Here is a 13,955-nt window from a genome sequence, read left to right as displayed (position 1 = left end):
CTTTTGACTGGCGCAACGTAAGATATTATATCAGCTTTCTTTTGGCTCTTGGTAACCTAGGTAATTCCTATTGATTACAATATCTTTTTGAACATAGTATCCCACATTCAGGCTTTGGTTACAACGTATAACACTAAGAAGATTTAGGCGATCTTAAGAGTTCATTTTACAACAATGCGCAGTGTTGTTGCCGACACGATGGTATCGCTATTCTCGGTCATTCTAGCTTTTAGTCTATCCCTTGTGGCCGGACAATGGACAGAAACTTTGGCTGAGCTGGGTACCCTCTATCCTTTTACTCCGCCGCCAGACTGTTCTTTGTTTTCCGCGCGAACTTCAGGGTTTCTTCAATTTGGCGACACCCGAACGCGAATTCTCTACTCGACCTCTTTTCAACAGGGTTGTTATTCTAGCAGAACAAGCTGCTGCCCTAGAAATTTCGGTCGTGGGTTCTATAGTCCGGCGAGCGGTTGTCCCCCTGGCTACACAAAGCATGAGACAATAACGTTCTCTGGTCGACGGTACATTGGTTTCACCTACGAGTTATCTGAGAAGCGAGGAGACGTTTGTTGTCCTAGGTACTACCCCTCCCTAGAAATAACGGGCTTGAGTGATGTTGAATAAAACGAGGAATCCTTGGACAGACTTTGCTGTCTTAGACTCTAGCTGGAAGCCGCTGTTACAGCCTTTTGCTAACCAAATTTCACTAGTGTTGTTGATCCAGTTACAGAGTACGAATATACTCCTGTATTTGGCAGCTGTGATGGCTCCTTCATAAGACTGGTAACAGGGTCAGAAACCTTTGAATCGTATTATGGAGCGAGCGCGATAGTCGTTGTTACCGAGGCGGGACTCCCCGGAACTACCCCCGCGGAAACGAGCACTACAACATCTACATCTTCCAGCTCAGCAACAGTCAGGAGCGGAAGTGATCGAGAGATCCCATCAGAAACCGGTTCAAAAATTAGTTCTACTTCAGAGACAAGCACTGCACCAAGAACCGAATCGGAATTATCAACTAGCACGGGATTGAAAACTAGCTCTACATCATCTAATCCGGTACCCTCAAAACCTCTACCGCCTGGAGGCACTGAAGGTGATTCTAAAACTCCCAACAATTCAAACAAGAAGGGGTTGTCGACAGGGGCAAAGGCCGGCATAGCCGTAGGTGTTACAGTCCCGGTTCTAATAGGGCTTATCTACGCCGTCTATTTATTCAGTCGACGAAGAGGGAAGGCCCCAGTTCCAGCAGCTGTAGAGACCTCAAAGTATGGAGGAGAAGCTCAGGACGTTGGCTTTGGTGGCATACACACCGATAATAAAATTTAATTGCGTATTGTAGTGTGACTCTCTCCCTAGGGTCGACTAGTATTTAGTGGATTTACGTTTTAGCACAGGATAAAAAGCGCCGATATGTTAATGAACATTCGAAGTACTCTTATACCGACTCTGAAAACTAAATTTTGTCTTCTTCCATTACTCATAAAACCAGGTATAAGAATAAATGGCTCCGGCGATTGGGTATTGGCCAAGAACTACCGAAAAGGCAGACGCGACGTGTGATGCGAAACAGCGGAAAAATAGTAATATTGTAAAAACGTAGAATGTGTGTGTCCGCGGACACAATCCCTATCGCGCGCTGGCATATGAATTAAGAAGCTGGATTGGACCGATATTAACTAAGTACTCAAAGGGTACTTTTACTTCAAAGAGGTTAGACCTCTAATATATCACTATTGGAGCCAGAATTCGAAAGGGACTAGAATTTCATGATCCTATCCTGTGTTGTGGATTGTTGCATGTTCATATCCCTGTCCCATGCAGCCTTGGCACCAACACGGTCTTGACTCCCTTTCAAAGTTTTGGCGTCGGTATGCGCGCGGCCAATTATGGTTTCCACTCACGGAGGAGCGCATTGAATGAGTCGAAAGGCACTTTTCGTATATTGGAGCACGATATGGGACTACCGCACGCGCGGAGCTCGGTGTAAGTCACGATATCTGGTACGCCCAAGATAATATATACCGTTAGCTCTCCGTCAGCTCAAGGTCCGTCGAAAAGCTTAACTAAAGCTACGCAATTGACCCAATCGGACACAGAGACAGGAATCACCAAATGGCGTCTCTCAATAATCTCATTGCGACTCCGGAAATTCTCAACTATATCTTCCAATATCTTCCGAAACCTGATATCTTAAGGTTAGCGCTGACATGCAAAGCGCTGCTCCCTGCTTCCCTTGATTCCTTGTGGAAAAACCTAAAACTATTTCCCGAGGAACAATATCCCGGGCCAGATCGTAAATCTGAAAAGGAGTTTTGCAAGTTCGTAACGAAATATGGAGCCAGTTCTTCTGGAATCCAGTACACCAAGAAGTTAGACGTTGGTAATTGTCTCAACTGGGATTCCCTAGCATCTCGTGCTTTGCTGAGACTCCTGGAAAGTGGAAGCTTGCAGCCAGGTGTTATAGAATTACATCTCTATGGGTCGAGTAAGTACAATATCGTGGTGTAGTTTGATATTAACTTAAAGCTAAAGACGCAGAGTTAACATTCCGAAATTTCTTTCAAAGACGCGGGAAAGCAACTTCAGCACTTCAAAAGATATTCCGAATCTAGGTCGCTGGTAGATTTCAGTGTTCGCTTACATGCTACTGTCGCCCTCGCGAAGCTCGCAGATTTGCATAAAATTACCTACCTGGAGCTGCACTACAATCCACCCAGCTTCGGGGTTGACTTCGACCTCGAGGTTAGATCCGAGCCCTGCGCGAAGGCTACCATCTTGGGCTGTGCAGAAGTCTTACGTCAAACACCCAAACTTACGGAATTCAAATGGAATAACGGCTATAGTATAGAGGGAGATAACGTTATTGAATTCAACATGATATCTGACGAACTCAAGATCTTTCAAGATGTGTTTGAAGGTCTTGAGCGCCTTAGAGTCTTGGTGATCTCCGGATGCTTCTTCCATCCATCTTTTTGTCTTATACCGCCACGGAGTCTCAAGAAGCTGGTTGTGACTGGCTTAGTATCTTCCGCGTGGTGGAGAAAGTTGGCAGTCTGTCCATTAGTAGGTCTGGAAACTTTGGAGCTAAGCACCTCCGACGCGTCACGACATCCTCATTTGGAAGACTTTCCTTACCTTGCCGACGAATTGCCCATTAAAAACTTTCGGCTGGAAGACGTAGCCGTTGTCAGTCTGAAAAAGTTTATTTTCAACGGCCGTGATAAGACTCTCAATATGTACCAGAGTTTCGTTCGAAGAAACCCTATGATTGATCCCTACACGAAGCGGTCGGCACTAAGCGAGCAAGCCGGTAAGATTCTACAAGAAGGCTTGGAATTAGTCCTCAGAGAACTACGCAAATGTAAGATCGCGGTTATCAATACTTACATCAAAAGGTTTAAAGAAGGCCATCCACCGCCAGACGAAAATGGATTTATGACGGAGTTTTCAAAACTTGTGCTCACGAACATTGCGGGCGACTTGCCGGAACAGTTATATCGCTTGGAAACCAGTGGGATGGGTATTGGAAACCAGTGTCGCGAGCAACTACAAGGATATCTAGAAGACTCCATAAACGAAACTGCCGGGGTTTACGCAGATTTCGAAGAAGGGAAACTAGATATTACTGAAAAGAAGTTTATGGAAGACTGCATCAAAAAATTGATGCACCGGGTGAAGGAGTCGGAAGATTATGTATTTAAGGCGGAACGCTTTGTAACCGGCCCCATCGAGGAATTTGTGGTAAGGATGAGGAAATTGCAAAGTGCTGTTATCAAGGATGTTTTAGTAGATAAGTTAGCAGCCGGTCACGAACTTACTATGGGGATCGTATTGGATATTTGGACCCAGGCGGTAATCGATTTCGAAAAACATAAGGAAGCCATATTTTGTGCAGGAGGCTATCACATGTATTCTCGTTCCATGTCCAGGACTGGTTTTGATCCTGTATATGTATCTCTATATCCTTCGCGGAACCGGTAGCCTTAACATCCTTCCAGTACTGATCACGGCTTTACAACAATGAATATACCCGAATTAAGCCTTTATATATTTTTGAATTTTACAGTGTAACATTTCTTGCTTCTAGTCTTATTTTGGAGGGTTCTGGTAAGCTGGGAGTTCTATCTAATACTCCGGACTCCCGAAATTCGGATCAGACGGTAGCGACGATCGTAAAAAAGAAGAATTCAACACTGGAAAATTTAGCGATTTCTTTTCTAATCAAAATTCATTCGACATGTTTTGGCTTCGTAAATTTAGATACGTTATTAATGGGGCATTTCGGCTTTACCTCCAGATGCAGGTCTGATACATTTATGAGGTCTGCCGAACTCTGTTTGAGGTATAGATGGTATGCATCTAACAGAACGGGGACTATTCCTTTTAAAGGCTGTACTGTAATTAAGATTCATGCTCTGCATAGAGCGATTCTGCTGGTTGGAGAAGCCAAAGACCCCACTTACGAATCGTAAAACGTTAGTGAAGTGAATTCTAGCCAAGCGGTTCCTTCTAATAAATAGAGGTATAACACTTCTGTTCAATTTATTGATTCAATAACAAATTTGGCTTCCTTCAAATGTCTTTAATGGTTACAGCTTGGGCTGTTTTAAGCGCCTAAACGGGTATAGTTCTCCTATCAGGTGGATCCTCAGCCCCTACTGGAGTTTTTTGGATACAGTAAGCGGCCAATCCGAACTTTTGACCAATAAAACGGACGCTTATCAGGGAGGCAGTAGAGGGTGGAGTAAAGCCCGAAGTAAATATACTTACTTAGGTAGATAGTGTTCGGTGGGAGTTTTCAATACAGCTGCAGCATGCAGAAGTAGATGCCCGGAAAAAGAGATAACCCGCTTCAAGACAAGTGATTTCACCGTCCCTAAGGGCTATCGTAGCCTCCGTCTCGCAACCAGGGATTTGGGAAGTGTGGAAAAGTATCTTGAATTCAATTCCTATTTTCCGTTCCCAAATGCCATTTGTACTTGAACTGATTTGTCCTGAAGCGCCAAAAAGTCAAATTTTAGTAAACACAGCTAGTTTCAACAGTCGATTCTCGTCTGTTCTAACGCATGCCAGGCTTGCCAATGACCTCTAAGAACTATACGACTTCTTAGAAGATGCCATTTTGACCCTTCTCTTTAGGAATAAGTAGTATATCAGACGTGTAAATATATAGCCTCCTCTTTCCCAATATTTAGACGCCTGTATAACATTGACGTGACTTGATTCTCACTCTTTTCGTGAATTTTGCGTAGGTAAAATCTCACGCTCGGAACCTTTTACCACACCAATACCTTTTAACTAGAGTGCAGATCCATGAGACAGACTGACAAAATCGTATTCTAGATCAGTCCGTGAAATCTATCGATGCTGCGGCGCCATAAAATAGCTAATTCCTGGCCTGGGTTGGAGACTAGCTATTGGAGGCTTCGATACGGAATACTAGCGCTTAGAAAATCTCGCGACCACGTGAGTATTCGTGGATCACAGCTTAGCGTGCCACCGGCGTAGTAGGCGGTGTCGCTGATCGAGGCGACGATTACTCCGGCCTCGCGACTAGACTGTACTTGTCGAAACGCCGTAAAAATAATTATTTATACGTCAATGATATTAGTTGTCACGAGGGTCTAGATTGGGGCTTTTATAGTTAGGACAACGAGGTCCGTCTTCGCTTGGGCTTAGGGTAGACACCAGTTTGGACCTAAGGGCCCTGCATGTATACACGAGGCTCACCTAATTTAGTGGATGATAGCTAAGTACTAGTGGATCTCTAATCTGTTTTTATCTCACAAACAGCCTATTGGTGGGGCTAGTAATAAAAGTTTTCATATTGTAAGAATGGTAAGAAACATGATGGTGGAGACTATGAAGTTGTTAAGGCGAGCTAATAGTGAACTAGTCTATCAGAGACTTAAGTTATCTAAATGTTCATGCCATTAGACAATCACTTGAACTATTTGCCAGCCAGTTATCAATGTATCGATGTTCCCTAGCATCTTGGCCGTTTTAAAGTACAGGACTACCCAAGACTTGGAGGTATAAGAGTAAATAGCAAATATTTATTTTTGTATTCCCGATCGAGCCTCCGAAAAAAAAAGAAGAAGAAAAACGTTTGCGAAAGCCAGGCTGAAAATGTGGCGAGAAATAAGAGAGATCTTGCAGGCTATCCAGATGTTACGCTCATCGCGGAACTTTCTGGGTCTTCATTTTCGCCCACCGGGGGAGGGGCCTTTTTCCCCTTCTTCCGTATGGTAAATGAGTTTATTTTGTTGATAATAGTAGTAGCACCAAATTTAGATTTGCCTTGGTGCTTTCCGTGTTGCCCTTCGGTGGATGGAGTCGTGCCTTGCGGTCCGAGAGCAGGAGTCTATCCAGCTATGGGGAAGGCAGGAAGACCAACCGGAGAACCAGGCTCTAGAAACGATGCAAGAAGATTTTCTGAGAAGATATTCTCGCAGATACGTTCAAACCGGCACACACCTGCAGCTTCGAGCCGACAAAATATGTACAACTGGCTGTACGGGACAGACAGAAAGACAACAGTTGAGGCGGTGTCATTGACCGATGTGACCTCGACTTTGAAATCATCTCTTAGCTGAAGGAGCCATTTTACCATGGTCCTAGTTGATTCGTCCGATATTCCGGATGGGAGGTGGACTTTCAACCCAACGGAATGCTGCGGCCTTCTCCACGTCGCTAACGTGTGTGGCCTCGGGGAGGAGGAGGAGGATGTTGGTGCTTGCTCCGGTCGCTGGAGTGTAGTTACCGGGAACAGTACCGGAGTGGAACCATAGAGCATTCCGTATGTAGGCATTGATTTCGTAGGGTCCCTTTTCCGTTGTTGTAAGGCATTTAAAACATCTGGAAGGGTAATATGCGGTTTGTCGGCACGCCCAACCAAGGTTCGCATTTCGAGAAGGAATCTCTGGGTGAAAGTTGCCTCTACGTTCTCACTCTTCCGGCCGGTTGTAATAGCTCTCGAATCAGATGCTGCCAAAACTTCAACGGTTCCTTCGGATGCCACGGTCGGCCTTACGAAGGCCCCTGAATGGCAACAGTCCAATATACAAGCAACGTCTCTTCCACCAAAAGCCTCGTCCTTGAATCGGGGCCTCAGGAAAAACCTATATATGTCCGCCCAAGGAATTTCCTGGCTGTTTCCCGTATGCGTACCTGATAGGATGAGCTCTTTTGATCGATTCAAAAAGCCGTGGCCGGCAAAATGAAAGATAAATAATTTTCTGCCTTGGAAAGAGCGAGAAAGAGATAAAAGTTCTAGATGTTTCATGCTCCAGAAGATCTCAGCCTCTTCGTCATCTGGAAATACCACTTCGATCATATCGGTATCGTGAAGACCGAGCAGGCTCTTCATTGTCTTTGCGAACTCCTTGGAATCTGTTTGGGCATCGGTATCGTCGCTCGCAAAATAGACTGTGACTACAAAAACTCTTTTGTAGCTCACGCTTCTCTGACTGATTGCATCTTGGAGGGCTTTTTTGAAGTTGACCTCGGTTTCAGTGAGCGGTGAGGGTGTTGAAACACCAGCGCTGAGACTTGGAAAGTTCTGCATTTTGCTTGTTTGTTTGTTATTCGGAGAACTATGACGCAGTATTAGCATAAAAGAAGACGATAACTGTGATACTAAGTTTAAGCTTGGTTCTGGGTAAGGTAAGGTCAAGGATGGTCTTAGTTAAGGGAAGATAACGATAATAAAGATCATACTTACAGTCTAGCTAAATCGCTGAGGTCGTTGGGGCTATACGAGCGTGGTACGAGGACTATCAGGTTTTGGAGAGAGACTTTGGGGTTTCTAGGAATATGAAAGAGGGAGGGAGAACCAAGAGGGAAAGGAATAGGAGGGGGGGTTTAAATAGGCAGCGTGTCCACTGGCTGTGGTCGTAGATCAATCATTTTTGGGACATACTTGTCGCTATCTTTGTATACAAACACAAGTATACCAACATCGCTCCAGCTTCAAAAGGAAGCTCTAATCAATTTGCGAAGAGAGTCAATCGCTATATATTTCTAATTTTGTTCCTATAGCAAGAGCAAACATCTGGGTAGCAACAGCTCCCATGTGGTTAGGGAGATTATGATTTTGGGAGATCAGCCATGAGTTATTAATATAACTTGGGTTCTAGAGCTCCTGGAACAGTAGAGTAGAATGAGTGGCCATACATGCGTATTAAGCACTCCTACCGATACATATAGACTAAACTCACCGTTAGATAGGCGTCTATAGGCAATTAAGCAAGTACCTAAGTGCTTTAGTAAGTAATGCTTATGTAATCTAGTTTGTAAATATTATACAAGGATCGTCCGTCAATATAATTACAATCTCAGAAGGTAAGCTTACATAAGCATATTAATATCGGAATCTACACTATCTCAAACATTCCTATACCCCAGTAGGGTCGGGGTCAGAGGAAGAATAGAAAGAATTAGAAGAAGGACCTGATTCCTCCCTAGGCGTAAAAGAGGGGTGGGCCTGATCCTTTGGCTGGTCATACGCAAAAAATTAACTAACCCCAAGTTATTTATCAACTAAATTTAATTAGGTAGCTAGCGGCGTAATTAAACTAGCTAGTTAGCACCTAAATCTCATACCCAATTTTTTATGAGGCGCTCGACATGAGCGTGCGCAAATATATATTTGATACATAGATTTAGACATACTAGGTTCGGGTAATTAGGGTCATAATTATACAAACCGACCTGCTATCTGATTCATCGGGTCTTCCAATGTTGATTAAATTATAAACTGACAGCCTTGAAAACACCCGGTTAGATATGACCGTGAATACCTGTATATTCTAGATTAATACGTCTATATGGCGCTACTAATATACTGATCGAAAATACAAATACCATATATATTATGACCCAATCTTAGGGCCACCAACGGATGTCTAGAAACCTGTGGACATCTAGTATATGCATGCTGCAAACGGATATCAGGGAGCTAGCCGATAAAGATGAATTAATGGCTGGAAAGAAAAGTAAACCGACAGGTCAAATAACCAATATATATATATGCTAGCCAAGATGCCGTTTTTTCTTCCACCGTCTGGTACATTCAACCAGTTGCCACCGCCCTAGGCAGAAAGAAAGTCTAAACCAAGTTCCTGGAAATATAATACAATGCGATCATCGACCTCGATTCCCCGATCTCGCTTCCTCGCACTGGATCTCTTTTGTTCGTTTGAATGGCACGGTTTCCTGCGGAATGGCGAATACAGCGTGAAAAGTTAACAACAAATTGTCGTTTGCATTTTCGACTTTATCTAGCTAGTGGCTTTAATTGCCGCGGCCACCACCACTATTTTAAGGACTAGAGATCTACCGGGCTCCTCATCTAGTTCATTTCTCTGAGGCGGTCCGGGGAACGTGTCATGTTGGCCTCGATACCAAGGCTCTCGTAGATTTTGTGGGGTATTAAATTATGGGTTGCCGTCGGTGGATCTCCGGAGCTCCGCAATAGAGAAATACTCATATGCCAATAAGAATATTCGGTGGGAGGATCTCGAGATCTCGCCCCAATTTCCTGTCTCTGAAGCGGCACTCAACCTGGAAAGCCATGGCCATACGTCGAGTGCTGAAGATGTCCTTTCCGTCTAACTTTAGACTATTAATATTGATCATATGAATTGATATGTGGTTGAAACGTGCAACGAGAATAATGTAGTGCCCTTCGCAATTGGCAGTGTAAGAGGAGCCAGCTATTTTCCATTTTCTTATAGAGTACATAACCATGTGCTTCCTTGGTGTTTCGGACGGTTTCTTAATTAACGTTCGTCAGTTTTCCAGCATTAGTTATAACGTTGCACTGTGAAACCCAATACTTGGTTGATTGTCTGTGGCTACCAAGCAGCCAACCTAGCCTCGAGACCAGAGCCAACCAGATTTACGAAGAGAGAGAATGCGTTTAAATCGCGTTAAAACACTACCCTCGACAACATGCAGTCTCCGCCGTTACCATTCGCATTCTAATGTATCCACCTCATGGGTCACTCACGAAGAGCTCCTCTCCAATTTTCTTCTGTATGTCTCATAGTATGAGCCGGATTGGTGTCATATATGTCAATCTTTCTGGCGCATCGTATCCTGACGTACGGAGCGTCTGTTCTGAAACACAGCGGTTCAGGGTGATTTTGCTAACGTGTCTCTATGTATCGATATAGCGGAACATCTAACTTTATCATTCCGACGGCTTGGAACCTTGTATTAAATACAAGGCTTCCGGAGTCACCTTGTTGCGAAAATTCGGCCGGGCCATCCTCAATACAGACGCACCATTCTTTCGTCGTCTGGCAGTTCTCTAAGATATACACCCCATCCTTCACGGTGTTTACCATACCAAATGTTGCACCAGTGTTTCTACCGAGTTTGAAGACGCCCTCCCCGGCCACTGGGTCGGCCACGCTATCGAAAATTATCTTAATGCCGATATCCAGGAGCTTCCAAAAACTCGATCCTGTGCGTGCTTGAACCTGTTGTCGATATTGAAATTAATATGTGGATAGTAGTTGTAGATAGTAAGGATCAAGATTTTAACTGACCCTATTTGTACACAGCCGGTTCTCGGAAGCCTGACCAGGCCCCAGTCCAACGAATGTGACGTCTCTTGGTCGGCGGCATAGCCCGAGCTCGCCACTAAAGATCCGAAATCCCTCTTGAATTTTACGATGCGTTCAATCTCTTCCGAAAACTCTTTGATCTGCCGCTCGAGAAGCCCTATCTTGTAGTTTGGAAGGAGTCTCAGATATGTATTGTACAACTTCCAGCGCGGCTACGCCTTATTGGTAGGGCCACATGGTGGCAGGTTAAGCCAAAAGTACCACCGTCAGAATACTAGAGACTTATCGCAGATATAATGATATAGGAAAAGTACAAGATTGGGAGTGGTTGAACGATTATTCACGGACTAAAGTACTCCGCGGCCGTAGTTTTTTTTTTTAATATATTTACAGCGACGCTGCTATGCTTGCCACGAGGGAGATCTGCAGTTGACCGACGGCCGACCAGGCACGTTGTTAGCTAGTAAAAGTGCGTTGGTTGTTGTATTTTAAGGTCCATAATAGATCGTGGTCGTATCTTACAGCTCTGTGGGATGCCATTCATGGATAACCAGCTCAGGATTGACACATAGGTATATATACCTTAAATCAATCGTTGGTTTGGAGGTTGAAATTAATGGAAATTTCCTATCCGTCATATTTATCACTGTGCTAGCTAGTTTGCTTTAATTCTAGCTAACTGAAGCTTGACCGGCGGACGTGCATGAAGATGCAACCTCACATGATAACGAGAAAGCCAAGGAGAGTCATCTTTTGCATCCTCGCGCATCATCGATAAGGCAACCGACAGTCGTTAAGAGCTTAATCAACTCTGCTAATTGTTTCGTCGGTGTGTTTCGCGCGCCTTCTGTAGCTCATTACAATACTAGATCTCCCCACCGGGCCAGATAGCTATATAGGTAACTATGGTTTCATATTGTGGCCAATATTTACATCGACGTGTTTCTCAGGATTCCAAGTGTACCTTGCAGGTTCGGTATTCCGGTTTTCTCTACTCCTCATATCGCTGGCGCATTCTTTTTCCACTATCTGCTCCCGAAGAGCTAGTGAAATAGAGTCAAGTCCTTGGGCGTGGCCAGCTGAGCCCAAAGTTCCCAGTTCCCAGATTTCTTGGGAGTCGCGTCTTATCCATGGCTATATGAGCACCTCGTGTGAATTCATGCATAAGTCATGTATTATAGCTGAACACCCTAAATAATTTTTCTCGACACATAGAAGCAAAGTCTATGTTATCAAGAAAAAATATTTGAAGATAGACATCTTCGATGTGAAAGCAAAAATAACGCGAGGTGAGTGCCCGAAGACACTCACTCACTGTGAAAGTACCGCGCTGTGCAATGCGGACTCACGAATGAAAGGCCACGGCTTCATGATCCCGTGATCTTCTCACAAGGTAAGTATGCTTGAAGGAAGAGGGTGCTGGGAAGGACGCGTTTAAATAGTTGTGCCAAGACCCATGCGAGGGAAACTTTTGGTTGTTTGAATTACCATATTAGGAAGGTTTGTACGAACAACACAAAGCGAGCCGAGGCAACACAGAAGAAAACCTGGAAACCTGGTCGCCCAGGAACGGCCGTTTACCGGCTGGGTCAATATCCGACTAACCTCCAGCAACCAAACCCCGATTTTTCTGGCTCCATTGCATATTGATTGATTGCGTTTCCGCTATCTCCAAAATCAAGCATGTTTTTTCAAACACTTTTGTCGGCCAAAATACGTTAAAAGGACATAAAAATACTTATCAAGGCTTCGAAATCCAGAAGCAGGGGCTAATATATGCATATATCAATTTGAGTCTATATAGTTGATTAGGTATGTATACATGTACATACCTCACAATAAAAAATACTTAAGTACATGTTTATGCAGTCTACCAAGAGAGTCAATTTATCTTAGGCTCGTCAACCGAAAGTTCGCCATACGGCGACCGGAATGGAGCTTTATAGGCGTGAAGCCAAGCTGAAGTTCTGGGAAGGCCAGTTCAGGGACTCTAATTCGCCTCCAGCACTAATTACACTAAAGCGCCCCCTTCCCGTAGAATCTTTCGGATCCATTCCCTCGTTTCACTATCTTTCACTTCCGCCAAATCCACTGTCTGACCTGTACGCAGGTGGTCTCTCAACTCCCCGGTATCCGCGATACTTTCAAATGGTGTTTTTCCCGTGTACAACTCCCAAACAGATATTGCCAAAGCGTACCAATCATCATTTCTCGCGGGCGGTACATATTGTTCTCGATGTTTATTTTGATAGCGAACAGTGAACGCCGTACCTCCCAAATCATCAATTAACGGCCCCCATAGCCCAACGGGTTCATCCTCTGGGCATGCACTTTCGAAGTCGCAAAGACGTATTTTACCGTCTTGACAAATGAGGAAATTTGCTGGCTTGATATCTCCGTGAACCATTTTGTATTCTGTATACAGTCGTTGCACGGCTGAAATCATCTCATTCTTAACTCTGAGTTTTTAAGGTTCGTTGTCGCTAATTGTTTTGATATAATCGGCCAGGGAGCGGCCGATCTCCATTACAAGGCCAACTCTGCAGAGCTGGAGCTCGGGAAAGTCTTTGTACGCACGTAGTACGTAGCCATGCACTTTGATCCCGCAATCACCTGCAAGTTTTGCCATATCTATCTCTCGATAAGACACATCGCATTTTATTGCAAGCCCTTTGTATTCGTAAATAGGGTCAAGACAAAAATCGCGTGACTCGTGGGTGGATAATTCCGGAAGCGGGGTTTTCAGAACTTCGAACCCACGAGGATTGGTAGAGAATATTTCATCCCAAAGAATGTCACCGGGTTGCTGCTCCGCATTTGAGGTAGGTGTTCGCATCATGGTAAATGGTAGTAACGTCGGAAACAGGGAAAGTAACGGTTCGAACCGAGAAGACCGAGTCTTGAGATAGATTGCTTTGCCGATCCTTACTCCTTTATCGCAATAAAGGATGGATGGAGACGTTGTATGATCCTGAGTGCAAATCTCGAAAGGAGGGCCTCGAAAAAGAGCTGGTTGGACAAGAATGAGTTTGAACAGAAACAACTTATTGCGGGCTATTTCAGTCGTCGAACTTAGGCGGTGCGAAGCCGTGCGTAGGAGTAGCGAAGCTATGCCACGTTTCTGGGTACTTTTCTCGAGGCTAGGGTACCGGGTGTCTGAACTCTTATTAACGAAATTTCGGAATGTAGTCGTGAGCACTCAGAAGAGATCAACTGACTCTCCGGCGAGGGACTCTCCCTTAAATATATTGTTGGCAGTTGCAAATATACATAAAACCGGACCGTAGTTTCTTTTTTGGATTTACTGTGTATCGGATCGTCGCGCAATTCACAGCAATCGCTTGTAAGTCGCGCACATCATAGCCACTTCTTATCAAT

The 13,955-nt window shown here is 44.4% G+C and overlaps 5 protein-coding genes across 5 annotated transcripts; 2 read left to right on the top strand and 3 right to left on the bottom strand.

Moving 5' to 3' along the window:
- Positions 1-174: 174 nt before the first annotated feature.
- AOL_s00043g206 (uncharacterized protein) lies at positions 175-1,329 on the top strand (the record flags this gene model as incomplete). The annotated part of the gene is made up of 2 exons (XM_011120693.1): positions 175-578; positions 711-1,329. 2 exons carry the CDS (start codon positions 175-177, stop codon positions 1,327-1,329), a joined length of 1,023 nt encoding a protein of 340 aa, XP_011118995.1.
- Positions 1,330-2,115: 786 nt separating this feature from the next.
- Positions 2,116-3,984, top strand: AOL_s00043g205 (uncharacterized protein; the record flags this gene model as incomplete). The annotated part of the gene is made up of 2 exons (XM_011120692.1): positions 2,116-2,488; positions 2,570-3,984. 2 exons carry the CDS (start codon positions 2,116-2,118, stop codon positions 3,982-3,984), a joined length of 1,788 nt encoding a protein of 595 aa, XP_011118994.1.
- Positions 3,985-6,367: 2,383 nt separating this feature from the next.
- AOL_s00043g204 (uncharacterized protein) lies at positions 6,368-7,570 on the bottom strand (the record flags this gene model as incomplete). Its single annotated transcript, XM_011120691.1, has 1 exon — positions 6,368-7,570. One exon carries the CDS (start codon positions 7,568-7,570, stop codon positions 6,368-6,370), a length of 1,203 nt encoding a protein of 400 aa, XP_011118993.1.
- Positions 7,571-12,588: 5,018 nt separating this feature from the next.
- Positions 12,589-12,984, bottom strand: AOL_s00043g203 (uncharacterized protein; the record flags this gene model as incomplete). The annotated part of the gene is made up of 1 exon (XM_011120690.1): positions 12,589-12,984. One exon carries the CDS (start codon positions 12,982-12,984, stop codon positions 12,589-12,591), a length of 396 nt encoding a protein of 131 aa, XP_011118992.1.
- Positions 12,985-13,044: 60 nt separating this feature from the next.
- Positions 13,045-13,413, bottom strand: AOL_s00043g202 (uncharacterized protein; the record flags this gene model as incomplete). Its single annotated transcript, XM_011120689.1, has 1 exon — positions 13,045-13,413. One exon carries the CDS (start codon positions 13,411-13,413, stop codon positions 13,045-13,047), a length of 369 nt encoding a protein of 122 aa, XP_011118991.1.
- Between the last annotated feature and the right edge of the window lie 542 nt (positions 13,414-13,955).

This window comes from Orbilia oligospora, assembly GCF_000225545.1.
Source record: "Orbilia oligospora ATCC 24927 unplaced genomic scaffold scaffold00043, whole genome shotgun sequence".
NCBI classification, from domain to species: domain Eukaryota; kingdom Fungi; phylum Ascomycota; class Orbiliomycetes; order Orbiliales; family Orbiliaceae; genus Orbilia; species Orbilia oligospora.
Note: the sequence above shows the minus strand (reverse complement) of the source record. Positions and strands in the feature narration are given on the sequence as shown.